Source organism: Boleophthalmus pectinirostris, unplaced genomic scaffold, assembly GCF_026225935.1.
Source record: "Boleophthalmus pectinirostris isolate CB_2022bp ecotype Guang Dong unplaced genomic scaffold, ASM2622593v1 HiC_scaffold_1, whole genome shotgun sequence".
In the NCBI taxonomy this organism is placed as follows: domain Eukaryota; kingdom Metazoa; phylum Chordata; class Actinopteri; order Gobiiformes; family Gobiidae; genus Boleophthalmus; species Boleophthalmus pectinirostris.
Window position 1 is genome coordinate 2,070,693 of NW_026570970.1, and position 27,000 is coordinate 2,097,692.

Genomic DNA, 27,000 nt, shown 5'->3' on the forward strand with positions numbered 1-27,000 from the left:
CAATCAGGACGCAGGGGGAGGAGCACAAAACGCCTTCATACGCTGTAAAAAAAAAAAGCAAAATTGCACCCCAAAAAAAATCTGCGAAACAGCGAGACGTGTTGACGATTGTTCATTGACGTATTGTATAAAATGTTGCTTTTCAAAGAGGATTTACTCGTTTATTCTGAGCTCTGAAGCCTCTTGTACCGTCACACTTTGCTTCTACTCGCACTTCTTCGTTGTATTTGTTTATGTTTACGGCTTCTCGTATCGTATCTCTGCATCGTAAAGTGTTGGAATTTCCCTCTTGTGGGACAAATAAAAGTGTCTTATCTTCAGGATCTTATCTCCAAATGACTTAAAGGTTGTATAGAGGATTTTTTTAAGGAAAGAGAAATCCAGCAACAGTCCTTGACACCACCTTCCTCCTCCACAGCCTCGAGAAATAATTTAGAGACCGACACCTCAGTTTTTAGACCCTTCGTCTGCTTCAGTCGCGCAGTCACTGAAAGGAATCTCCAAGAATCACCTCAGTTCGTCTTCGCTCCTTTTCTCCTTCTCTTCTTCTTTCACCGACCTCAAAAACCGACTTTCTTTTGCGCCGAACTGGTCATCGATTCTCGTCCGACATCGCGACAAACTTTATGCGAAACTGCGAGAGCCACAATTAGAAAAAAGCCTCTAAGAACTGCTGCATAGTTACCTTAGAAACGTAGGGAGTTTGATTGACAACCTAACAGCCAATAGAAAATGAGGGAGCCTCGTTTTCTATTGGCTGATGTTTATCTGGCCTCAACACGTCCACAGTTGATAGATTTTCGTTCTTTTTTTTTTTGGTCATCATAATTACAAAGCTGCTGCGTCTCTGTAATGGTATTTTAAACTTTCACTGACAGTTTGAAACAAAAAAAAAATCCTCCATACAACCTTTAATAACAAAAACGGGAGCGTCGACTTCCTGTGGCCCCTCTTTCACGCCGACGCTTCGCTGGAACAACACAGACTTTACATTTACAGCGCGGTTTTTAAAGTTGAGAAACAGCTATACGACTTTGTTTTTGTACTTTAAACGTGTGATCCAGAGAGCTGTGGGAGGGGATAGGGGGTAGGTGAACACAGACATTTCCTGAACACTCAAGCCTCGAAAACAAGACAGAACAAAATTTATGTTGTTAGGTTCTTTTTTTCAGACCTAGAGTTTTATTTCATACCTGACAGTTTGTTCTGTTCACTAGCGTCTTCCTCAGAGTCACGTGATGTTGCCGTGACGTGTCTGGACGGCTGATTTAAACAGGTTTTGGCGCCGTCTTCCTACTCGTCCACCCGAAAGACGAAATAGAACCGGAGCATAAATGTAATATCATGTACGAAATCCCCTGCATGTCCTGCAATAAAACACACATCGGGGAAACGGGGAGGGCGTTCAGTCCACGAAAAAAGGAACATAGAACAGAACGCGAGAAGGAAACAGCGAAGGCGAAACACGAGCAACAAAACATAAAACAGAACAGGAACAACTCAAATTGTAAAAGAGAAAACCACGTTATGAACTGGGACGGAGCAAACGTCACTGGGACAGAGGAAAACAAACATCGCCGCTGGATTAAAGAAGCAATCGAAATACGGAAACGTGCCCACAGGACTGTAAACCGGGACGAGGGGCTTTTTTTACTCTCACACACCTGGGATTCTGTCCTGAGGAAGTGGGACTGCAGGTGGCGCTGTCGTCCTGCCTCCACCTGGTAGGAAGACAGAACCAAAACCTGTTTAAATCAGCTGATCAGACACGTCACAGAAACATCACGTGACTCTGAGGAAGAAACTGTCAGGTATGAAACAAAACTCTTGGTCTGAAAAAAAGAACCTAACAACATAAATTATCGGAAGACCAAATGAACCAAAATACAACTTTGAGTGTGTTTATAATGAGTAAACACCATTATAATCTAATAAAAGTCCATTTTACACAACACGACCTCTTTAAAATCCACTCACAACACTGTAGACGCTCTGGTTTAAGTCCGGAATTTTGGACATAGGACCTCATTTTCTAGTGATCCAGAATGTTGGAGAATTGTGGAGACTTCTTACTTCTAAAATTATTCTATCGACACAAGATACAAAGTTCAGCATCTTCTCTGTCAGAATAAACACACATGTGAAATAATTCTGTGCCGTTATAAGATAAACAAATACAGATACACAAGATACACAAATCTGTAATCTTGACTTCACATCAGTGTAAAGCGGCATTCTGTAACTTTTCTGGTAGAAGGTCCTCCACCTGCTTGTCTCCATGTAAAATATCTTGAACTATGAACAGAGTTAATCAAAAATCAAGCACAAATCAAAGGATCAAGCGCAATAACGACGTTTAAAATCACTGCAGTGTTGTTTGTATGAAAAAGAAAACGAAGCTGTTGTGCATAAAAGTGAAGATTCGTTTGCAACCAGTTTGTTTAAAAGTCACTCGAAGTGTTAACGTTTTGTCTGGAAAAGGGAAAAGGCGTCAGAAAACATAAAATCAGCTGGAAAAGTTGCGCGGTGCGGCTTTAAACTTGGGATTCTACAAAGTCGTGATGTCGTGGAAACCAAAAACAGCTCCTTGACGTTGGATTCTGCTCCGGACTCAACGAGCACAACAAGTGTGAGTGAGTTTTAAAGGGGCCGTGTTTTGTAAAATGGACTTTTATTAGATTATAATGATGTTTCCTCATCACAAACTCACTCACAGTTTTGTTTTGTGGAGCTGATCCCAAAGAAATAATCATAATAAGACTGTAGGTTTGTGGCGTCGTGTTGTGAGTCTCCTGTCGAGTTACACAAGAGTCAAAAGTTTGGACGCATCTTATTTTTCTTATAATTTCACTTTGTAGATTTTCACTGAAGGCGTCGCAACTGAGGCTATGTTCAGATTGAATCTGTGTGACATTCGTTTATTCTTTTTTTCAAAATAAAACCAAAAATAAGAAAATTAAAAAACGATTTTTTCATTATTTGTCTCCAAAACCAAAATGAATGTTTTTTTTTTTTTTTTCAGTTTTTGATTTAAATTTCCTACTCCTGGTTTAGTCCTGGTTCAGTCCTGGTTCAGTCCTGGTTCAGTCCTGGTTTAGTCCTGGTTCAGTCCTGGTTTGGTTTAGTCCTGGTTTAGTCCTGGTTCAGTCCTGGTTCAGTCCTGGTTCCTGGTTTAGTCCTGGTTTAGTCCTGGTTTAGTCCTGGTTCAGTCCTGGTTCAGTCCTGGTTTAGTCCTGGTTTAGTCCTGGTTCAGTCCTGGTTTGTCCTGTTCAGTCCTGCAGTTTAAGTCACGCAAACGGGAAACAGTTGTTATCTGTTTTTTCTGTGATTATATATTTAAACACAGAATCGAGGGTCTGCAGCTCCGTTGTATTTTGAGTATTTTGAAAATGAGTAAAAGTGGTAAACATTAGGGGTATAATTGTACACAAAAATCACGGTTCTGTACGTGTCTCGGTTTTGAGGTCACGGTTCGGTTCATTTTCGTTGTTTATTTGTGTTTTTATTAAATCAACAATTAAATTTAACTTTATACAAACGGGAAAATAAAATAAAATCAAAGTGCTGCTTGATAAAACTAATAAGTGAAATAAAATATTCTCAAATAAACAACAAATGTATGAAATATGAATAAAAAAATTAATTCCTTGTAAACAGTAAAATAAAACTTTTCAAAAAGTAACAGTTCCAGCATCAACTTTTACTCAAGCTTCAGATTTTTGGACAGAAAAAAGCGACGTGTCCACAGAGTTTGGAGTAAGAGCAGATCTGCTGCAGGGACAACGTCCACACAGACTGAAAAGAAACGTTCACTCGGGTCAGAGGTGGCGGGTTTGAGGGGGCGGAGATTCTGTGAGGACGGCGGCTTTTTGGATGGACGTGGTTCGGAGGGACGTGGTCAAGTCGGGGGGCAGTTGTTGTTGTTGCGGCGGTCGCTGTAACTATAAAGCGCTGCAGGAAACACTGAACCAATCACGGACGAGTTCCTCGTGAACGTTAAAGAGTCGAGTGGCCCGATGTAAACACACAAAAACCCAACGTCCGGTACTGAAACGTTTCAGCATGAAAACATGAAGCTGAGAGGATCACAACAAACACAAACACCGCAACAAATACAAATGCCACAACACGACAAAAAGCCACAACAAACCAAATAAAGCCACAATGGAAGTGACCGTGGGGACTCTATTTTAATGCAAACGCCGAAACACAAACGCAAATGCCACAACACATTAAAAAGCCACAACACATCAAAAAGCCACAACACATTAAAAAGCCACAACACATTAAAAAGACACAACACATTAAAAAGCCACAACACATCAAAAAGACACAACACATTAAAAAGCCATGACATATTAAAAAGCCACGACACATTAAAAAGCCACAACACATCAAAAAGCCACAACACATTAAAAAGCCACAACACATTAAAAAGCCACAACACGTTAAAAAGCCACAACACATTAAAAAGCCACAACACATCAAAAAGCCACAACACATTAAAAAGCCACAACACATCAAAAGCCACAACACATTAAAAAGCCACAACACATTAAAAAGCCACAACACATCAAAAAGCCACAACACATCCAAAAGCCACAACACATTAAAAAGCCAACACAAAAAAGCCACAACACATCAAAAGCCACAACACATTAAAAAGCCACAACACATCAAAAAGCCACAACAGATTAAAATGCCACGACACATTAAAAAGCCACAACGGAAGTGACCGTGGGACTCTATTTTCCGACAGACCGATTAAGCAGCAAGTGAAGAAGAAGAACTACAACGTGAAACGAATAATGATAAAACAATAAATTACTTTTACTTACTGTGTTTCCGTTGACTGTTGTTGTGGCTTTTTGTTTGTCGGTTGTGACTTTTTGATGTGTTGTGGCTTTTTGATGTGTTGTGGCATTTGCGTTTGTGTTGTGGTGTTTGTATTTGTTGCCGCGGTCATTTCTGTTGTGGCTTTTTTTGGTGTGTTGTGGCTTTTGCGTTTGTTGTGGCCCCTCTCGGCTTCCCTCAGTAAACATAAAGACAAAAAATAACACTGAAGAGGGAGGGTCGTGTCCAAACTTTTGACTGGTCGTATAGACGTCTGTCCACAATCTGAAATTATAAAGTCACAGAATTCGAGAACGGTCGCGTCTCATTTCTCTTCCCTCGATTCCTTCTCCTCGATCCTCCGTTTCTCAGCTGTCAAACTGGTGTCGTGTCCCAAAGAAAACCACGGAGTGAAGGAGTAAACCCGAGGGAGTCTTCAGGAGCAGACGCCAGAGAAAATAATCAAACTTTATCGGTCTCAGTGAGGAGTTTAGTTTAGATCCTCTCTCCTCCTCGAAGCGTCTCTTTTGTTTCCTGCAGAATCGAGGAGAAGGAAGCGAGGAAAGAGAAATGAGACGCGGCCGACGTCAACGTGACCTGTTCAAACAACTTCACTTCAGGCTGAACGAGTCAAAGGTCACAGACTTTACAAAACGAACTCTACTATCATATTCTTGTCTTGTGTGTGAGTTTCAGTCGCATTTTCCAGCATAAACTCACCAAAATCCTCTTTATGACGCTGAACAAATCCTTTATTAAAGCCGTTTTTATCCGTACACGGAGCGGAGTCGCACGCGGAGCCAAACGTTGGAGCACTTTGTGGGGAAGCGTCATTACTCAGAGCGCGCGGAGCCTCGGTGGGAGGTAGACTCTGATAGATTTGTCACAGCGCGATAATGGCGTTCATATTTCCAGCGCTGACAGACGCACATGCTGCAGATCGCCTCCGCTGGACCTGCGTGTGCCGAGGCTCCCCGGGGACCAGAGGTGGAATGTACACACGTAAAAATAGAAAAGTACTGCACTTAACCTCTTCATGTTTTGGACGATTTTACCTCAAACACCTGACGAAACACACGCTGCAGGAGAACTTGAACAGGAATTTAATATGAATTCTGCCTGGACTTTTTTGTTTTTGTCTAATTACAATTTCCTAAATCTCATGTTTAGTGAGATCTGCTTCAGGTTTTCATCTTTGAGGGACTGTCAAGAGCCAACAAATACTCAGACTGTTTCTCTCAGACCATCTCCAGAGACGCCAGCTACACCTGTTCTTATATTTACCAAAAAAAAAAGCAGGTGGAATTTGAAATCTGACTTGACTCTGTGCAGAGTTTGTTTCACTTATAATGAGATCAGAGACATTTAAGACGACAACAGAGACTCAAAATACACCTCCAGTCGTTTACCTGAGCTCCAAACGTTCAGAAACAGGTTCAGTTTGAATTGAAAGTTATTTAACCTCTTAACACCGACCGTCACAAATCTGCGACAAACCATCTGGAACAACATCAACAAGCCGAGACAGCGTCTGCATTCCCCTGATGTCGGCCTGTGAGTCTGCAGGACCGTCCAAGAACCTTTGGCAAAGCTCTTGTTTCTAGTCGTCGCAAATTTGCAACATTCTCAAATTGCTATTAATTTTTTTTTGCTATAGTCAGATTAATCATCTCAAGTTAAAGGCAAAAATACAAATAAAACATTTTTTAAATATAAATCTATATCAGTTCAGACGTTAAAGGGCCCATCTCATGCAGAATCAACTTTTCAGATTTTTCTACCTTCTCAGATGTGAGTCTTGGATTTGTCGCCCAAGTGTTTTTTTTAGATTGATTCGTCTTTTTTTTTTTTTTTATTTTTTTTTTTACAAATTGCAGCACATTTCTGCCTCCCTCCCACGTGACAATGAACTAAAGCTGTTACAACGATGACGCGGCAGATTCACCTGTGACGCGTTTGACGTAACAGAAAACACTTCTCAGCCTCTACACTCCAGTCAACACGATATAATAAGTTTATCTACTACAGTTTATTAATACTTTACCAGTCAGTAGGATTGTCCCAATCTGATCACGTAGCCGATCATGACTGTAGACTCGATCCAGACTCGGCCGTTATGATCCAATCAGATATCAGATAAATAATATATGTATATATAATATACACAGCACTCAACTTTTATTTTTTTTTTTTTTTTTTAGTGTTTCTTTCTGCTGTTTATTTATTGCAGTTTGTGTTTTTTTTATTAGTAGTATTGAACATTTATTTTATTTTATTTATTTTTTGTTGTCTTTGTCCACCCCCCAAACCAAACAATACATATTATACATAGACACACATATATACACATACACATACACATACACATATGCACATGTAACCATCTACATACATATACATGTATACACATTAACACATCCACATATACACATATATATATATATATATATATATATATATATATATATATATATATATATATATATATATATATGGGCGGCTCACTCGTCGCCTACGTCACGTTTGGATTTTTTTTTTTTTTTACATTTTTGCCGTTTCTTGACCCTGACACAGCTCTTCAAGGTTGTATGGAGGATTTTTTTAGTTTCAAATTGTCGATGAAAGTTCAAAATATCACTGTATATATAACTGTATAGATGCAGCAGCTTTGGAATTATGATGAAAGAATGAAAAGCCATCAACTGCAGACATGGTGGAGCCAGATAAACTGTCAAATCAAACGTCCTACATTTCAAAGTTTACGTTCATCTCTCACATTCCACAGACACAAGACGCCGTTTACTCGACCAAGCGGCTTTTCAAACTGGTGCTTCCTCGCAGTTTGCACAAAGTTTGTCGCGATGGCGGACGAGAATCCAACACTTCACTTCAACAGCGATTCGTTCAATGATTCTGAACACACAGCCGCTACGTCACGTTTGGAGGGCGGAGCCTGTGCTTTCTCAGGACAGACGGGGGGAGGAGCAATAGTCGGACTTTCATAGTTCCTGGTCTGTGACGTCTCCAAGAAATCAGGAAGATTTCAGAACTATTGTGTCATGGATGTTCCAAAACCCAAACTGTGCAGAAGATACAACGTGAAAAGAGTTATTTTACATCAGATGGACATTAAAGGGGCTAAAGGCTCCAAAAAATCCAGAATTTTCTGGTCTTAAATCTGAAACATGAACTCTTTCCTCTCACCTTATGGTTTGGGATTATAGTTTCTGAACATTTTAAATCCTGTCAGTGCATTTATTTATTGTCGACTCTTTTAAACAAAAGACTCAGACGTTCAGAAATAATCAGACTCATTAAAACTTTACAGACTTTTTCAATTTCCATGACTTTTCCAGGATTTCCATGACCGTTGGGAATCCTGTAGACCTCAAAATCTGCGTGGAGATACTTTTACTTTTTACTCTTTAAGTACATTTTTAAACTTTAACACTTTTACGTTTTGCTTAAGTATCTGTACTTTTATTTAAGTAACAAAACGGAGTATTTCTTCCACCCTCTTCTTCTGCCCGGAGACTGGCCCGTCCGTTGGAAAAAGCGCTCGGAAAAAAACACAGAAGTCGACCTTAGCCTAAATATTTGGAGCTCAGACAGCGCGGGGGAGTCTATATGTTTGATTCTATAATATACGGTAAAAAGGATGGTGAGGATGTTATAAAAATACCAAAGGAACAAATTCAGATTCAAGGAGAAAGATCCAAAATTGAGTAATTCACAAAATTGACTCTTGTCGCTTTAAGTCGTGTTCTAATGTCGTTTCCTCGTCAAAAATCTGAGCTGTTTTGTTTCATTCACATGTTTGAGTGACTTTTTATTATGAGTCTGTCTACATCTGCAAAGCTCAAAACGCTCTGTTCCACCTTGTGATGTCATGAAGTGGTGGTTTTCAAGTGAACTGCTTCTCCTTTTTTTACCTTTAGTTCAGTAGAAATCGGCGATTCCAGAGCTGAAATGATCCAAGTGATTCTAGTGAAGGTGTGTGGAGTTTAAAAACACAATGGAGCACTTTCTTCCTGTATCACCGCGTGACATCACAAGGTGGAACGGTGTGTTTTCAGTTTGAGATCTGCAGGGTTTGTGCGTTAAACGTGTGTGAATGAAACAAAACAAAACTCCAGCTCTGTTTGTGACGAGGAAACGACATTAGTTCTGTATTTTTCAGACTCTACTGCCGTTCAAAAGTTTGGGGTCACCCAGACAATTTTGTGTTTTCCATGAAAAGTCACACTTTTATTTACCACCACGAGTTGTAAAATGAATAGAAAATATAGTTAAGACATTGACAAGGTTAGAAATATTGATTTGTATTTGAAATAATAATTTTTTTCCATCAAACTTTGCTTTCGTCAAAGAATCCTCCATTTGCAGCAGTTACAGCACTGCAGACCTTTGACTTTCTAGCTGTTCATTTGTTGATCTAATCTGGAGAAATTTCACCCCACGTTTCAAGAATCTCCTCCCACAAGTTGGATTGGCTGGATGGGCACTTCTTGCGTCCGTACGGTCAAGCTGCCCACTTCTCTTTCTACTCTGCTCAGAGCCTGAAAATCTTCAGTTTCTCGGCAATTTCTCGCATGGAATAGACTTCATTTCTAAGACCAAGAATAGATTGTCAAGTTTCACGTGAAAGTTTTCTTTTTCTGGCCATTTTGAGCGTTTAATTGACCCCAGAAATGTGATGTTCCAGATACTCAACCTGCTCAAAGAAAGGTCAGTTTTATAGCTTCTCCAACCAACTAAACTGTTTTCAGCTGTTATAACTTGATTGTACAAGGGTTTTCTAATCGTCCATGAGCCTTCTGACACAAAGAGCAAACACACTGTACCATTAGAACACTGGAGTGACAGTTGCTGGAAATGGGCCTCTATACCTATGCACAAAAAAACAGACATTTGCAGTGTATAGAGTGTGTTTCTGATTAGTTTAAAGTTATCTTCATTGAAAAAAAACAGTGCTTTTCTTTCAAAAATAAGGGAATTTCTAAGTGACCCCAAACTTTTGAACAGTAGTGCATAAGTGCGACTTTTGTTCCTGCTCTTGATGCTTCCTGTGGGCTCTGAGCGACCGGCCAAGTCCATCAGACTGACCACGCCTCCCGTCGCCCGATGTTCTCTGGAGGAGGGCGTCCTGGGTGTGTGAAAGGAGGAACGCGCCGTCATCGCTGTTAATCCTGTCCGAGTGTCCGTGCCTCGTTTCCTGACTTCACCGTCTTCCCTGATCCGGCGTTTGAACTTGTTGTTTTCTGATCCAACGACCCGAGCCCCGTCCCGTTCCAGAATGTGCTTATGTCTTTTACACTCGTCTAATACGCTGGATTTTAGGTTCTCCTGTTCTGCTTTGTCTTTTTGTTGTTCTGGTGAGTCTCCCTGATGTTTCCTTTTCACGTTCCTTTTGGCGCTGTGTTTACCTCCGGGGGTCGAGGTCGAGTTGTTCAGAAGCGACACTGAGGATGAAGAACTGAATGGATTTAGTGATTTGGAGTGAGATGGAGACTTTGGTTAAACTTGTTCTGTTCTGTTGTTTATGTTATAATTACAGAAGCCGAGAGGGTCACAACAAACGCAAACACCGCAACAAACACAAATGCGACAACACGACAAAAAGCCACAAAAAAACAAAAAAAAGCCACAACGGAAATGACCGCGGGACTCTATTTTAATTTACTGTATGTGTTGTGGCTTTTTAATGTGTTGTGGCTTTTTAATGTGTTGTGACTTTTTAATGTGTTGTGGCTTTTTAACGTGTTGTGGCTTTTTAACGTGTTGTGGCATTTGCGTTTGTGTTGTGGCGTTTGTTTTTGTTGCGGCGTTTGTATTAAAATAGAGTCCCGCGGTCACTTCCGTTGTGGCTTTTTAATGTGTTGTGGCTTTTTAACGTGTTGTGGCTTTTTAACGTGTTGTGGCTTTTTAACGTGTTGTGGCTTTTTAACGTGTTGTGGCTTTTTAACGTGTTGTGGCTTTTTAACGTGTTGTGGCTTTTTTAATGTGTTGTGGCTTTTTAACGTGTTGTGGCTTTTTAATGTGTTGTGGCTTTTTAACGTGTTGTGGCTTTTTAATGTGTTGTGGCTTTTTAACGTGTTGTGGCTTTTTAATGTGTTGTGGCTTTTTAACGTGTTGTGGCTTTTTAACGTGTTGTGGCTTTTTAATGTGTTGTGGCTTTTTAATGTGTTGTGGCTTTTTAACGTGTTGTGGCTTTTTAATGTGTGGCGTTTTGTGTTGTGGCTTTGTTTTTTGTTTGCGGCGTTTGTATTAAAATAGAGTCCCGCGGTCACTTCCGTTGTGGCTTTTTAACGTGTTGTGGCTTTTTAACGTGTTGTGGCTTTTTAACGTGTTGTGGCTTTTTAACGTGTTGTGGCTTTTTAATGTGTTTTGGCTTTTTAACGTGTTGTGGCTTTTTAACGTGTTGTGGCTTTTTAACGTGTTGTGGCTTTTTAACGTGTTGTGGCTTTTTAATGTGTTTTGGCTTTTTAACGTGTTGTGGCTTTTTAACGTGTTGTGGCTTTTTAACGTGTTGTGGCATTTGCGTTTGCGTTGTGGCGTTTGTATTTGTTGCGGCGTTTGTATTAAAATAGAGTCCCGCGGTCACTTTCTGTTATGGCTTTTTTTTTGTGTGTGTTGTGGCTTTTTGTTGTGTTGTGGCTTTTGTATTTGTTGCGGCCTTTGTGTTTGTCGTGACCCTCTCGGCTTCTGTAGTTTCTGTTATAGTTTATTTGAAGAACTGTTCATATGTGACGTTAACAGTCTGTTCTTCTCTCTTCTATTATTTTTTACTAAATTTACTCCCCCAAAAAAAGTGACACTTATATATGATGTGTTTTTCTTCTTCATTATGCGTTTTTTGGCTGGTGCGACTTTTACTCTGAAAAATACACGGTCATTGTGATTGATTCTTTGCGTAATGGAATGTTCTTTTCTTTCCTTTTTTAAATGATGAACCTGATTTCAGCTCAGATTTCATCATCGTCGTCGTCGCTGCTCCTGGACGTGTTTCAGTTTCTGCACAGACACTGAGTCCTGATCTGAAAACATAAATCACAATCACAAAACCTTTCACTTTTTAATTTTTATTTTTTCTAAAACTGTGCAGTCGAAACAGTTCAGAGTTCACGTAGAGTCTTGGTCTTGTTTTTTGTTTTGTTTTGTTTCTCGAGTCTCTCAGACGCAGAGTGAAAGTGTGAAGGGCTGGACACCACATGGACTTAAATCACTTTTCTAATAAATGTTACGAGAAGAATCTGAAACGGAATGAAGAGAGCGAAACAACAATGTGACAGACGAAGAGAAAAGGAGGAAGGAGAAAGAGAGGAAAGGAAATGAGGAGGAGGAAAGAAGGAGGAGGAGGGAGGAAGGTGACAAACAGGCCAAACCACAACATAAGGAGGAAGAGGAGGAAAGGAGGAAGGAAGAGAGAAGGAAAGAAGGGGGAGAGGAGGGGGAGAGGAAGAAAGAAGGAGGAGAGAGGAGGAAAGAGAAGGAAAGAGGAGGAGGAGGAAAGAAGAGGAGGGGAGGAAGAGGAGGAGAGGAAGAGGAAAGGAGGAGGAGAGGAAAGAAATAGGAGAGGAAGGAAGAGAGGAGGAGTGGAGGTGAAGGAGGAGGAGAGGAAAAGAGGAGGTGGGGAAGAGGATGAGAGGGAGAGGAGAGAAAGAGGAAAGGAGGAGAGTAAGGAGGAATGAAGTAGGAGAGGAAGGAAGCGAGGAGGAGAGGAAAGAGAAGAAGGAGGAGGAGGAGGAGGAAGAGGAAGAGGAAAGAAGAGAGGAGAGGAGGAAGGAGAGAGAGGAGAAAGGAAGGAGAGAGGAGAAGAAGGAGAGGAGGAGAAGGAGGAGGAAGGAAGAGAGGAGGAGTGGAGGAGAAGGAGGAGGAGAGGAAAAGAGGAGGTGAAGGAAGAGGAGGAGGTGAGAAGGATGAGAGGAAGAGGAGAAAAGGAGGAGGAGGAAGAGGAGAGAAAGAGGAAAGGAAGAAGAGAGGAGGAAAAAGGAAGAAGAGAGGAGGAGGAGATGAAGAAAGAAGGAGAAGGAGGAAAGGAAGAATAGAGAAAGAGGAAAGGAGGAGGAGAGGAAAGAAATAGGAGAGGAAGGAAGAGAGGAGGAGTGGAGGTGAAGGAGGAGGAGAGGAAAAGAGGAGGTGGGGGAAGAGGATGAGAGGGAGAGGAGAGAAAGAGGAAAGGAGGAGAGTAAGGAGGAACGAAGTAGGAGAGGAAGGAAGCGAGGAGGAGTGAAAGAGAAGGAAGGAGGAAAGGAGGAGGAGAGGAAGAGGAAAGAAAGAGGAGGAGAGGAAAGGAGAGGAGGAGGAGAGAAGAAAAAGAGGAAGAGGAAAGAAGGAGGAGAGGAAGAGGAGAGCAGAGGAGGAGAAGGAGGAGAGGGAGAAAGAAGGAGGAGGAGAGGAAAGAAGTAGGAGAGGAAGGAAGAGAGGAGGAGTGGAGGAGGAGGAGAGGAAGAAAGAAGAAAGAGGAGGAGGAGAGGAGAAGGAGGAGGAGAGGAAAAGAGGAGGTGAAAGAAGAGGAGGAGGTGAGAAGGAGGAGAGGAGAAAAGGAGGAGGTGAAGAAGAGGAGAGCAGAGGAGGAGAAGAGAAGGAAGAGGAAGGGAGAAAGAAAGGAGAGGAGGAAGAGAGGAGGAGGAGAGGAGAAGGAGGAGGAGAGGAAAAGAGGAGGTGAAGGAAGAGGAGGAGGTGAGAAGGAGGAGAGGAAGAGGAGAAAAGGAGGAGGACGAAGAGGAGAGAAAGAGGAAAGGAGGAGGAGAGGAAGAAAGAAGGAGAGGAAAAGGAAAGGAGGAGATGAAGAAGAAGAGAGAAGGAGAAGAGGAGGAAAGGAGGAGGAGGAGATGAAAAGAGAAAAAAGAGGAAGAGAGAAAAAGGAGGAGGAGGAGGTTTGGGTGTAACTGAGTAACGTGAAATTAAAAAATAAAATAATAAATCTTCTTGACACTCGTTCCTTCAAACCACAAACCAAATCCTTCTTGTGTTTGTTTTTCTTCTTGTGAGTGAAAGTTCCGCACTGTGGCATTAAACCGACCCCTTCAGCTGTTTGCGCCGCCGCGGCCGTCGGCTCCTCTCCGCAGATCCGACCCGTGACTGGGCTGCAGTTCAACAGTCGCTCTGAAACAAACGAACTCTCGGTGGGTAAACGGGTCAAATCTCGGCGTGATTCTGTCCCGAAAATAAAATCGGAATCGTCTCGCTCCGTCCCCGGACTCGGCCTGAACGATCCACGAGTCTCCGGTTTTTCTCCTGAAAATGCAAAACCGACGCAAAACAAACGCAGAAGAACGAGAAGATCTTCCAACGCCTTTGTGATCTTCAGAGGACCTGGATTTTTTGGAATATTTGAACTTTTTTTTTTAATTTAAGAAGCGAAAAAGTAAAAATCCAGGTGTTTTGTTTCGTTCTTAGGGTCGGCGTCAGATCGAGGAAAAATAAAAATTCGTGTTTAATATTTGAGCTTCACACGAGTGGCGTTGATGAGCGATGGGAGCATATGGTTCATCTACATAAACGTACATCACAAACACGAAAGAGCCACTGAAAAAAAAAAAAAAAAAACTGTCAAAACTAAACCTGCTCATGGAGGAGTTCAGTTTTCTGTTCTCTGCTGCAGCTTCAGGGATTTTTACGGCGGAGTATAAAGACTCTACGAGAACGTTTCAACATTAAAGTCGTAACGTTTCAACATTAAAGTCGTAACATTGTGAGAATAAAGTCGGAATAAAATCAAAGTCGAAGTGAAAAATGCGGCAGAAGAAGAAACTTGTTTTTCAACATAAAACCAAAAATAAGAAAACGAAACAACAATTTTCTTCATTATTTGCACCTCTGGACTGAACCAGGACTAAACCAGGTCCGGGACCAGACCGGGACTGAGACCAGGACTTAGACAAGGACGGAGTCAGGGACTAAGACTGAGACCGGGATCAGACAAGAACTGAGACCAGGATTGAGACCGGGACCAGACCAGGACTGAAAATGGTTTAGTCCTGGTTTTCTCCTGATTCAATCCTGGTTTCAGTCCTGGTTTAGGCCTGGTTTAGTCCTGGTTCAAGTCCTGGTTTTAGTCCTTGTTTGTCCTGGTTTCCTGGTTAGTCCTGGTTCAATCCTGGTTTAGTTGGTCCTTTCCTGGTTTAGTCCTGGTTTAGTTCCTGGTTTAGTCCTGGTTTAGTCCTTGGTTTAGTCCTGGTTTAGTCCTGGTTTAGAGTCCTGGTTTAGTCCTGGTTCAATCCTGGTTTTAGTCCTGGTTTAGTCTGGTTTAGTCCTGGTTTAGTCCTGGTTCCTCATCCTGGTTTAGTCTGGTTCCTGGTTAGTCTGGTTTTAGTCCTGGTTTAGTCCTGGTTTAGTCCTGGTTCAGTCCTGGTTTTAGTCCTGGTTTAGTTCTGGTTGGTTTAGTCCTTGGTTTTAGTCCTGGTTTAGTTCCCTGGTTTAGTCCTGGTTTAGTCCTGGTTTAGTCCTGGTTCCTGGTTTAGTCCTGGTTTAGTCCTGGTTCAATCCTGGTTTAGTCTGGTTTAGTCCTGGTTTAGTCCCCTGGTTCAGTCCTGGTTTAGTCCTGGTTTAGTCCTGGTTTAGTCTGGTTTAGTCCTGGTTTAGTCCTGGTTTAGTCCTGGTTTAGTCCTGGTTCAGTCCTTGGTTTAGTCCTGGTTTAGTCCTGGTTTAGTCAGTCTGGTTTAGTCCTGGTTTAGTCCTGGTTTAGTCCTGGTTTAGTCCTGTTTAGTCTGGTTCAGTCCTGGTTTAGTCCTGGTTTAGTCGTGGTTCAGTCCTGGTTCAGTCGCCATTTTAAAATCACAGAAACGCCATTTCCCATTTCCGTGATTAAACCAGGACTAAACTAGGACTAAACCGTTCTGGACTAAACAGTTCTGGTCCTGGTCCTGGTCTCAATCCTGGTCTTTCTGGTTTGGTTCTGGACCTGGTTTAGTCCTGATTCAGTCTTGTTCAGTCGAATGAACGAATGATACACAGATTCTTCTCCTTTACAAAATGTTCCAAATTCTCCACGAGCCGCAGATGTTCTCCTGATATTAAACTTTATTCTCATAATATTATGACTTTAATGTTGAAATGTTACGACTTTATTCTCGTAGCGCCAGCATTTATTTTATTTTTTTCTGACCCTTTTACTCCGTCGTAGATTTTTCTCATCAAAATAGCTCAGATTTAAAGGGACAGAATGGAATTTTGGACATAAAGCCTCGTTTCCTCGTGATCCAGAGACGAGTGGAGACACTTTAAAAAAAAAGGCAAGTCAAATTTAGTCCACGTTCAGTCTGCAGGTTTAACGCTCAATTCAGATTTTTATGTGAAATCCGATGTTTTTTCGAGGTCGTTCACATTTCCAGTTAAATGTGACTTGTATGTGACTCCAGTGTGAACATTAAACGGTCCAAAAGTGTCCCACATGTGACACTGGAGACACGATGACGTCAACCGCAGCGAGCGTCTCTGTGTTTACACAAGTTGAACAAACATGGACGCAGCATCGAGCACCTGGAGATTTTAAAGTTCCTCTCGTACGGAGCCACAAACATGAACAACTGACTTGTTTTAAAAGGAGGAGATTGAGAAGGAGAAGGACCAGGTTTTTGGACAGTTTTTTTTTAGTCCCAGTTTAGTCCCAGTTTAGTCCAGTTTTAGTCCCAGTTTTATCCTAGTTTATTGCCAGTTTTATTTTAGTCCCAGTTTTTAGTCCCAGTTTAGTCCCAGTTTAATCTCAATTTAGTCCTGTTTAGTCCCATTTTGGCCCTTTTAATTCCATTTTAGACACATTTTTGTACCATTTTAGTCCCGGTTTAGTCCTAGTTTATTGCCATTTTAGTCAAATTTTTATCAAATTTTTGTCCCAGTTTAGTTCCATTTTAGTTCCAGTTTTGTCCCAGTTTAGACCCAGTGTAGTCCCAATTAAGTTCAGTTTTAGTTCCTAGTTTATTGCCATTTTAGTCCCATTTTTATCTAATTTTAGTCCCAGTTTAGTCCCAGTTTAGTCCTGTTTAATTCGTGGTGTTTTGTGGTGAGTGGAGATGTGCTTCACTTCAGTCACATGGATCATGAACAGTTTTCTCCTACTTCAGTGCAGAATAGTGACGTTTGTGTCTTGTTGATGACGTGTAGGTGGATGAATGTGACCTGACTGTTCACACTCAAGTCACATGTTAAAGATCAGATATGGATCAGTTTCAGGAGCACAGATCCAAGTGTCCTGGGTCACGTTTGAAAACATCACATCTGTGTGGTTCAGACATTAAAAGATCAGATACAGGAACATAGAGACAAAAAATCTGATTTGGGAACTTCAGGTGCATCTGAACACAAGCTCTGTGTTGGCGACGATTCCCCAGATCCCCGAGGATTTAAAGGTTTTATGGAGGATTTTTTTTGTTTCAAATTGTCAGTGAAAGTTTAAAATCCATTACAGAGACGCAGCAGCTTTTTGTATTATAATGACCAAAAAAAAAAAATAATGAAAATCTATCAACTGTGGACTGTTGAGGCAATAAACATCAGCCAATAGAAAACGAGGCTCCCTCATTTTCTATTGGCTGTCAGGTTGTCAATCAAACTCCCTAGTGTAACTGAGTCGTCGGCGCGCGGGGATTATGTTTTATGCAGCGGTTCTTACAAACTGTAGTTTCCTCGCATTTCGCACAAAGTTTGTCGGACGGTGGACGAGAATCCACGACCAGTTCGCCGCAAAAGAAAGTCGGTTTTTGAGGTCGCTGAAAGAAGAAGAGAAGGAGAAAAAGGAGCGAAGACAAACTGAGGTGATTCTTGGAGATTCCTTCCACCGATGGTGCGACTGAACAGACGAAGGGTCTAAAAACTGACGCGTCGGTCGATAAATTACCTCTAGACAGGAAACTTCAACTGTGATTCTGAACGAGCACGAGGACTGTTGCTGTATTTCTCTTCCCTTAAAAAAATCCTCTATACAAACTTTAACCAATCGCTGCTGTTTGGTTGTGACGTTTGTAAAGCTCCAAATCCTGTAGGAAGAAGAACAATAACGTCTTTCCCCGAGATAAAATTCATCAAACATTCTCTTTGTTCTGGCTTTAAAGGTTGTATAGAGGATTTTTTAAGGAAACAGAAATACAGAGACAGTCCTTTTTTAAATGTGCATGCGTGACACCACCTTCCTCCTCCAGTACAAACACCTCCTCCCGCCTTCTTACTCTAGAAATCGCACTTGTTTACAGCCGGTGCACGTTCAGAATTACTGTTGAGAAATAATTTATCGACCGACGCGTCAGTTTTTAGACCCTTCGTCTGTTTCAGTCGCACCATCGCTGGAATGAATCTCCAAGAATCACCTCAGTTTGTCTTCGCTCCTTTTCTCCTTCTCTTCTTCTTTCAGCGACCTCAAAAACCGACTTTCTTTTGCGGCGAACTGGTCGTGGATTCTCGTCCACCGTCGCGACAAACTTTGTGCGAAACTGCGAGGAAGCGACAGTTTGAAAAAGCCTCTAAGAACCGCTGCATAAACCACATAATCCCCGCGCGCCGACGACTCAGTTACACTAGGGAGTTTGATTGACAACCTAACAGCCAATAGAAAATGAGGGAGCCTCGTTTTCTATTGGCTGATGTTTATCTGTCCTCAACACGTCCACAGTTGATAGATTTTCATTCTTTTTTTTTTTTGGTCATTATAATTACAAAGCTGCTGCGTCTCTGTAATGGTATTTTAAACTTTCATTGACAATTTGAAACAAAAAAAATCCTCCATACAACAAACACACAAACACACACGGAGCAGACAGCGACCGCACAGCGACACACACCACACACACACTCATCAGTCCACGCCCACGAGGAACGGAACGGAGGAACGAACCGAAAAAGCCACGAGCGCGACGTGCCGCTTCTAGACACGACTGAACAACTGAGTCACTGCGAACACGCCGACAATCCGTTGGTCCCAGACACACCCTCCCTACACGAAAGTTTTAAAATGTCAAAAATGACCGATAACGACGGACAAAACTGAAATTCCGTTGACCAAGATTAGAATTTCTGTCGAGATGAACGGAAAACTGTGCTTAAAGACGGGGTATTTTTGGAGCTTTCTCCCATGTTTTAACGTTCCATCGTCTAAAAACAACATGTCAACATCACAAAAACATGTCTGAAGAGGTTTTAGAGACATCCACGTGTGTTTGAGTAATCTAGCGATCTCTCTGTACGAGATTTCTCCATAAATACGACAGTAAACACGAAAATTCTCCATGAATAATACAAAAACGTGACAGAAAACTGCACTAGATTCGTTAGAGGGGACGCGCGGTGATTGTGTTGTGATGGCGCTCTGAAGGGGGAGCGACTTAGCAGCAAAACTGAAACTTATAAAACACGTTAAGCTGTTGTTGCGGGTGATTATAGCGTTTACAGAACAATAAAAAGAGCTAAAAATGTGAGGAACGGAACGGAGGAACGAACCGAAAAAGCGACGAGCGCGACGAGCCGCTTCCAGACACGACTGAACAACTGAGTCACTGCGAACACGACGACAATCCAGCGACAGACACTACTCCCTACACGCCACAACTGAACAAAGCCCAGAGTCACCGTGAACGAACAAACAAACAAAACCACTCACCCATCACACTGTTGGGTTTCCTTTAAAGTCCCACGCGCTTTATTTGTGAAAAAAGTTCAAAAACACACCATTTAATAACAGTGTCTTATAATCCAGAGCGACTAATAACCCGGAAAATACAGTAACTCATATTTGTGGTTCTTCTGTGTCTCAGATCCTGAAGTTGAGCTACAACAGGCTGGAGGAGCTGGGTTCCGCTCAGACCTTCTCGGGTCTGTCGTCTCTGCTGCGTCTGTACCTGGATCACAACCGGCTCCGCTGGATCCACCCCGGGGCCCTGCTCCTGACGCCCCGACTGCGCCTGCTCAAGCTGCAGGGCAACAGACTGCACCAGCTCCACCCCCACACCCTGTGCACGCTGTCGGTGCTCCACACCTACTGCTTCTCCACACTCAGGTAAGAGCTGACGTCACACTGCCACGTTCTGTTTGAATCCAGAACTACACCTGAATGTTTCCAAAACGAAGGATATGATTATCGACTTTTGAAAACAAGCGCCTCAGTGTGACGTCACAGAGATGAAGGTTCAGTCAGTCGAGTGTGTGACTCATATAAATCTCTTGGAACAGTCATTGATTCAAAATTGAGTTTTGACGATAATTGTTCTGGTGTGTGTAAAAGAGGCTCCAGCGTCTTCACTGTCTGAGAAAGTTTTCCTTTTACCGTGTAACAGAACCATGATGACTCTGTTTTATAAAACATTTATGGAATCAGTTTTAACGTTTTCATTGGTCTCGTGGTTTGGGAACATTTCTGATAAAAACAACAACTCCCTGAATCAGTCGGTTAAATGGGCGAGTAGGTGATTGTTCGTCCTCAGAGTCTCTGGACTCGAGACATTTACAGACGACGTCCCAGAGGATTTTAAGAGACGAGCAACATCCACTGAACTCAGAGTTTCAGATGCTTCTCTCTGGTCTGAGGCTTTTAGTCCCAAGATCTAGAACAAATCGTTTTAAAAGGAGCTTCGTTCCGGCTGCTGTCGAACTTATGGATAAATTGTAATTTATTTATCTAAGATTGTGTGTTTTTTACATATTTAAGATTTATTTATTGTGATTTTAGACAAGCGTGATGGATGATTTTAATTGGTTGTTTATGGAACAAACCGTTCTGCACTGGAGCGTCTGTAACACTTTATTGTGTTTTTATGTGTGTTTTGTGGATGAATGAAATGTGAAATGTGGAACCTGCATCTCAAATCTGCAAAGCAAATTTACCTACGGGTACGAATAAAGCGACCGAACCGAACCTAAGAAGAGTCTGAAATACACGCAGCCTGAATTTCAGACGTCATCGCACAATTCATACTGGGAAGGATCCTCGGAAAAAGTGAAACCTCCAGTGGGCTGTGCTATAGGCGAGTTTCATTGTTGACAAAAGCGTGCGTTTCATGCTGGGAATTATTTTGGTCGGCGGCAAGAAACACAAATTCAACACGACGGACGGAGTGAGAAAACACGTAAAGGGTATTGATCCCGGTTATTGATCCACTCTAACGGCAGACGACCCAAGACCATTTGACCAGAAATTGGTCATAAACATCGACGGACGACAAATCACCCTTTTCAACCCCGACAGAACCTGGACCAAACCAAACTTCTGGTCAGAATCTCCAACTACCTGGACAAATATTCACTTGGGCGACATCCACAATGACTTGGTGGAAACTCCTGTGGTGTGAGTTTGTGGTGTGAGTTTGTGATGTGAGTTCGAGTGTGAGTTTGTGGTGTGAGTTTGTCGTGTGAGTTTGTGTGATTTTGTCGTGTGAGTTTGTGGTGTGAGTTTGTGGTGTGAGTTTGTGGTGTGAGTTTGTGGTGTGAGTTTGTGGTGTGAGTTTGTGGTGTGAGTTTGTTGTGGTGAGTTTGTTGTGTGTTTGTCGTGTGAGTTTGTTGTGTGAGTTTGTTGTGTGTTTGTCGTGTGAGTGTGAGTTTGTGTGAGTTTGTGGTGTGTGAGTTTGTGGGTGTGAGTTTGTTGTGTTTGTTGTGAGTTTGTGAGTTTGAGTTTGTTGTGAGTTTGTGGTGTGAGTTTGTGGTGTGAGTTTGTGGTGTGAGTTTGTGGTGAGTTTGTGGTGTGAGTTTGTGGTGTGAGTTTGTGGTGTGAGTTTGTGTGTGTGTTGAGTTTGTGTGTGTGGTGTGTGTGAGTTTGTGGTGTGTGAGTTTGTCGTGTGTGTGTTGTGTGAGTTTGTCGTGTGTGTTTGTGTGTGTTGTGTGTGGTGTGAGTTTGTGTGTGTGTGTGAGTTTTGTTGTGTGAGTTGTGGTGAGTTTCGTGTGAGTTTGTGAGTGTGTTTGTCGTGTGAGTTTGTTGTGTGTGTTTGTCCGTGTGAGTTTGTTTGTGTGTTTGTTTGTGTGAGTTTGTGGTGTGAGTTTGTTGTGAGTTTTGTCGTTGTGAGTTTGTGTGAGTTTGTGTGAGTTTGTGTGAGTTTGTGTGTGAGTTTGTGGTGTGAGTTTGTGTGTGTTTGTGTGTGAGTTTGTGTGTGAGTTTGTGGTGTGAGTTTGTGGTGTGAGTTTGTGGTGTGAGTTTGTGGTGTGAGTTTGTGGTGTGTGAGTTCGAGTGTGAGTTTGTGGTGTGAGTTTTTGTGTGTGAGTTTGTGGTGTGAGTTTGTGGTGTGAGTTTGTGGTGTGAGTTTGTCGTGTGAGTTTGTGTCGTGTGAGTTTGTGTGTGTGAGTTTGTGGTGTGAGTTTGTGGTGTGAGTTTGTGTGTGAGTTTGTTGTGAGTTTGTGTGTGAGTTTGTGTGTGTGAGTTTGTCGTGTGAGTTTGTGAGTTGTGAGTTTGTGGTGTGAGTTTGTGGTGTGAGTTCGAGTGTGAGTTTGTGGTGTGAGTTTGTGGTGTGAGTTTGTGGTGTTTGAGTTTGTTGTGTGTGAGTTTGTGTGAGTTTGTGTGTGTGAGTTTGTGTGTGTGAGTTTTGTGGTGTGAGTTTGTGTGTGTTTGTCGTGTTGTCGTGTGAGTTTGTCGTGTGAGTTTGTCGTGTGAGTTTGTTGTGTGAGTTTGTGTGAGTTTGTGAGTTTGTCGTGTGAGTTTGTGGTGTGAGTTTGTGTGAGTTTGTGAGTTTGTTGTGAGTTTGTCGTGTGTGAGTTTGTTGTGAGTTTGTCGTGTGAGTTTGTTGTGTGTTGTGTTGTGTGAGTTTGTTGTGTGAGTTTGTGGTGTGAGTTTGTGGTGTGAGTTTGTTGTGTGTTTGTCGTGTGAGTTTGTGGTGTGAGTTTGTGGTGTGAGTTTGTTGTGTGTTTGTCGTGTGAGTTTGTGGTGTGAGTTTGTGGTGTGTTTGTCGTGTGAGTTTGTTGTGTGAGTTTGTGTGTTTGTCGTGTGAGTTTGTTGTGTGAGTTTGTGGTGTGAGTTTGTGGTGTGAGTTTGTGGTGTGAGTTTGTGGTGTGTGAGTTTGGTGTGTGTGAGTTTGTGTGTTTGTCGTGTGAGTTTGTGGTGTGAGTTTGTGGTGTGTGTTTGTGGTGTGAGTTTGTGGTGTGAGTTTGTGGTGTGAGTTTGTCGTGTGAGTTTGTGTTGTGTGAGTTTGTTGTGTGAGTTTTTGTGGTGGTGAGTTTGAGTGTGTGAGTTTGTGTGTTTGAGTTGTCGTGTGAGTTTGTGTGTGAGTTTGTGTGTGTGTGTGTGAGTTTTGTCGTGTGAGTTTGTGGTGTGAGTTTTTGTGTGTGAGTTTGTCGTGTGAGTTTGTGGTGTGAGTTTGTGGTGTGAGTTTGTGGTGTGAGTTTGTCATGTGAGTTTGTCATGTGAGTTTGTGGTGTTGTGTTTGAGTTTGTCGTGTGAGTTTGTTGTGTGTGAGTTTGTCGTGTGAGTTTGTCGGTGTGTGAGTTTGTGAGTTTGTGTGTGAGTTTGTGGTGTGAGTTTTGTGTGTGTGTGAGTTTGTTTGTGTGAGTTTGTCGTGTGAGTTTGTCATGTGAGTTTGTGTGTTTGTCGTGTGAGTTTGTGGTGTGAGTTTGTCGTGTGAGTTTGTGGTGTGTGTTTGTGGTGTGAGTTTGTGGTGTGAGTTTGTGGTGTGAGTTTGTGTGTTTGTCGTGTGAGTTTGTCGTGTGAGTTTGTGGTGTGAGTTTGTGGTGTGAGTTTGTTGTGAGTTTGTTGTGTGTTTGTCGTGTGAGTTTGTGGTGTGAGTTTGTGTGAGTTTGTGAGTGTGAGTTTGTGTTGTGAGTTTGTCCGTGTGAGTTTGTGTTGTTTGTCGTGTGAGTTTGTTGTGTAGTTTGTTGTGTGAGTTTGTCGTGTGAGTTTGTGTGTGAGTTTGTGAGTTTGTGGTGTGTGAGTTTGTCGTGTGAGTTTGTGTGTGAGTTTGTTGTGAGTTTGTGTAGTTTGTGTGTGAGTTTGTGTGAGTTTGTTGTTGTGAGTTTGTCGTGTGAGTTTGTCTGTGTGTGAGTTTGTCGTGTGTTTGTTGTGTGTTTGTGGTGTGAGTTTGTGGTGTGAGTTTGTTGTGTGTTTGTTGTGTGTTTGTTGTGTTGAGTTTGTTGTGTGAGTTCGAGGTGTGAGTTTTGTGAGTTTGTGTGAGTTTGTCGTGTGAGTTTGTCGTGTGAGTTTGTGGTGTGTGTTTGTCGTGTGAGTTTGTCGTGTGTTTGTTGTGTGTTTTGTGTGTGAGTTTGTGGTGTGAGTTTGTGTGTTTGTTGTTGTGTTTGTTGTGTGAGTTTGTTGTGTGAGTTCGAGTGTGAGTTTGTTGTGAGTTTGTTGTTGAGTTGTTTGTGGTTTGTGAGTTTGTCGTGTGAGTTTGTTGTGTGTGTTTGTGGTGTGTGTTTGTTGTGTGAGTTTGTCGTGTGAGTTCGAGTGTGAGTTTGTGGTGTGAGTTTGTCATGTGAGTTTGTTGTGAGTTTGTCGTGTGAGTTTGTCGTGTGAGTTTGTGGTGTGAGTTTGTGTTGTGAGTTTGTGTGTGAGTTTGTCGTGTGAGTTTGTCGTGTGTGTTTGTCGTGTGAGTTTGTTGTGTGTTTGTTGTGAGTTTGTGGTGTGAGTTTGTGGTGTGAGTTTGTGTGAGTTTGTGGTGTGAGTTCGAGTGTCGTCAGGACAGATGCTCAGATTGAATTAGTCGTGGTTATATAAACATCACAGCAGCTGCGTCGAGCTTCGTCTGTTACTGTGTGCGACGACATTTCCCCCGACAAATAAATAAATGAAAGTGAAACGAGCTCCTTTGAGGCGGTGACTTTCAGAACCTCTGTCAGAACCACAGACTGTTCATATAAACGGACACAGATCATCACGGGGACGCTTCAGGCTCCATCGACTCTGGCTCCGATTGGCTCTTTTCACGTTTACCGGAAGAAGTTTCGATGAGGATGACGACTTCTGGTGTAATTCCCGACAATGAACACGTGATAAAACCGCGGATCAGCAGCAGCGTCTTCACAACCTGACAAAGCTTTCGACGGCGGACGGGACAGTGACACTTCGATGAGACTGAAGAATGAAAATCCGTGTGTCATTCGTTCATTCGTTTTTCAATATAAAACAACATTTTTCTTCATTATTTGTCTCCAAAACCAAAATGAAAAAACAGATAATGATTCGGTTTTTTTTTTTTTCAATTTTATGTTTAAATGAAGAATGGAAAAAACAGATTCCCGTTTATTCCAGGTCCAGGACCAGACCAGGACTGAGACCGAGACCAGAGCAGGACCAGGGTGGACTCTGAGCTTTGACTCCGAGTCTCTGCGGGGTCCGAGCCTCAGCTTCGAGCTCTGGCCCTGCTGTGGGCTCTGAGCCTTCGGTCTGGTCCTGGTCTGGTCCTGGTCTGGTCCTGGTCTGGTCCTGGTCTGGTCCGATATCAGTCCTGATCACGTGATAGTCTATGTGGGCACATCTCCGGGCCTGCCCCAAGACTCAGTCCCAATTTAGACCTGGTTCAGTCCTGGTTCAGTCCTGTTTGTCCTGGTTCAGTCCTGGTTTAGTCCTGGTTCAGTCCTGGATTTAGTCCTGGTTCAGTCCTGGTTCAGTCCTGGTTTAGTCCTGGTTTAGTCCTGGTTTAGTCCTGGTTCAGTCCTGGTTCAGTCCTGATTTAGTCCTGGTTTAGTCCTGGTTTAGTCCTGGTTCAGTCCTGGTTCAGTCCTGATTTAGTCCTGGTTTAGTCCTGGTTTAGTCCTGGTTCAGTCCTGGTTCAGTCCTGGTTTAGTCCTGGTTCAGTCCTGGTTTAGTCCTGTTAGTCCTGGTTAGTCCTGATTTAGTCCTGGTTTAGTCCTGGTTTAGTCCTGGTTTAGTCCTGGTTTAGTCCTGGTTAGTCTGGTTCAGTCCTGGTTTAGTCCTGGTTTGGTTTAGTCCAGTCCTGGTTTAGTCCTGGTTTAGTCCTGGTTTGGTTTCAGTCCTTAGTCCTGGTTTAGTCCTGGTTCAGTCCTGTTTGTCCTTCAGTCCTGTTCAGTCCGGTTCAGTCCTGGTTTAGTCCTGGTTTAGTCCTGGTTTAGTCCTGGTTTAGTCCTGGTTCAGTCCTGGTTTAGTCCTGGTTTAGTCCTGGTTCAGTCCTTTAGTCCTGGTTTAGTCCTGGTTTAGTCCTGGTCAGTCCTGGTTTTAGTCCTGGTTTAGTCCTGTCAGTCCTGGTTCAGTCCCGGTTCAGTCCTGTTCAGTCCTGGTTTTAGTCCTGGGTTTAGTCCTGTTTTCCTGGTTTAGTCCTGGTTTAGTCCTGGTTTAGTCCTGGTTCAGTCCTGGTTTAGTCCTGGTTTAGTCCTGGTGTCCTCAGTCTGGTTTAAGTCCTGGTTTAGTCCTGGGTTAGTCGTTTAGTCCTGGTTTAGTCAGTCCTGGTTTAGTCCTGTTTAGTCCTGATTGGTTTAGTCCTGGTTTCCTGGTTTAGTCCTGGTTCAGTCCTGGTTAGTCCTGGTTAGTCCTGGTTCAGTCCTGGTTTAGTCCTGGTTTAGTCCTGGGTTCAGTCCTGGTTCAGTCCTGGTTTAGTCCTGGTTTAGTCCTGGTTTAGTCCTGGTTTAGTCCATCTTATCTGTTTTTCATTTTGGTTTCGGAGATAAATAATGAACAAAATAGTCGTTTTTTCATTTTCTTATTTTTGGTTTTATTTTGAAAGACAAATGAACAAATTCACGTCGCACTCTCTTCTTTCCGTCCAGAGAATCTTCCCTTTTTTATTAGAAAAACGAATCCAAATTTTACTCCATGCATCAAAACAAACAAAAAAAATGAGAAAACAGAAAACCAGAAAACAGGAGGTGAAACGGTGATGGACGAAGTGTTTTCAGAGATTTGGTTCAGATTGAGACATTTTCCCTTGAATCTGGAGACGGTAAAAGTCTTGATCGATGTCGGTGCTTTGGCTCGTCTCTCGTTTGGCTGCGGCGCGACTTCACTCACACGATTTTACTGCACGTCCAGAAACGACGGAGCGGCCAGAGAATCAACTCACACAAGAAAACTGCAGTGTCGGGAGTAACAGATTACATGTACCAGAGTAATCAGAGTACAAATGATGAGTAACTGTATTCAGTTACAGTTACTGTTTCAGTGAGTGGGAATTGGATTACAGTTACTTTGTTGAAGTAAATGGATTAAACAGAGGGATTTTACTGTTTCACATTTTGGACTTTTTTTTTCTTCGGTAATTCCACTCATTGCCGGAAACTAAACCAGGTCTAAACCAGGTCTAAAACCAGGTCTAAACC

At 42.4% G+C, this 27,000-nt stretch overlaps 1 protein-coding gene across 1 annotated transcript in view; it reads left to right on the top strand.

Moving 5' to 3' along the window:
- The window catches only part of LOC110165238 (matrix-remodeling-associated protein 5-like), a 112,612-nt gene that overhangs the window by 34,145 nt on the left and 51,467 nt on the right, over nt 1–27,000 (top strand). Inside the window, 1 exon segment of the mRNA XM_055150642.1 lies at nt 19,578–19,819. Within this exon segment, the coding sequence (XP_055006617.1) occupies nt 19,578–19,819 (242 nt within the window).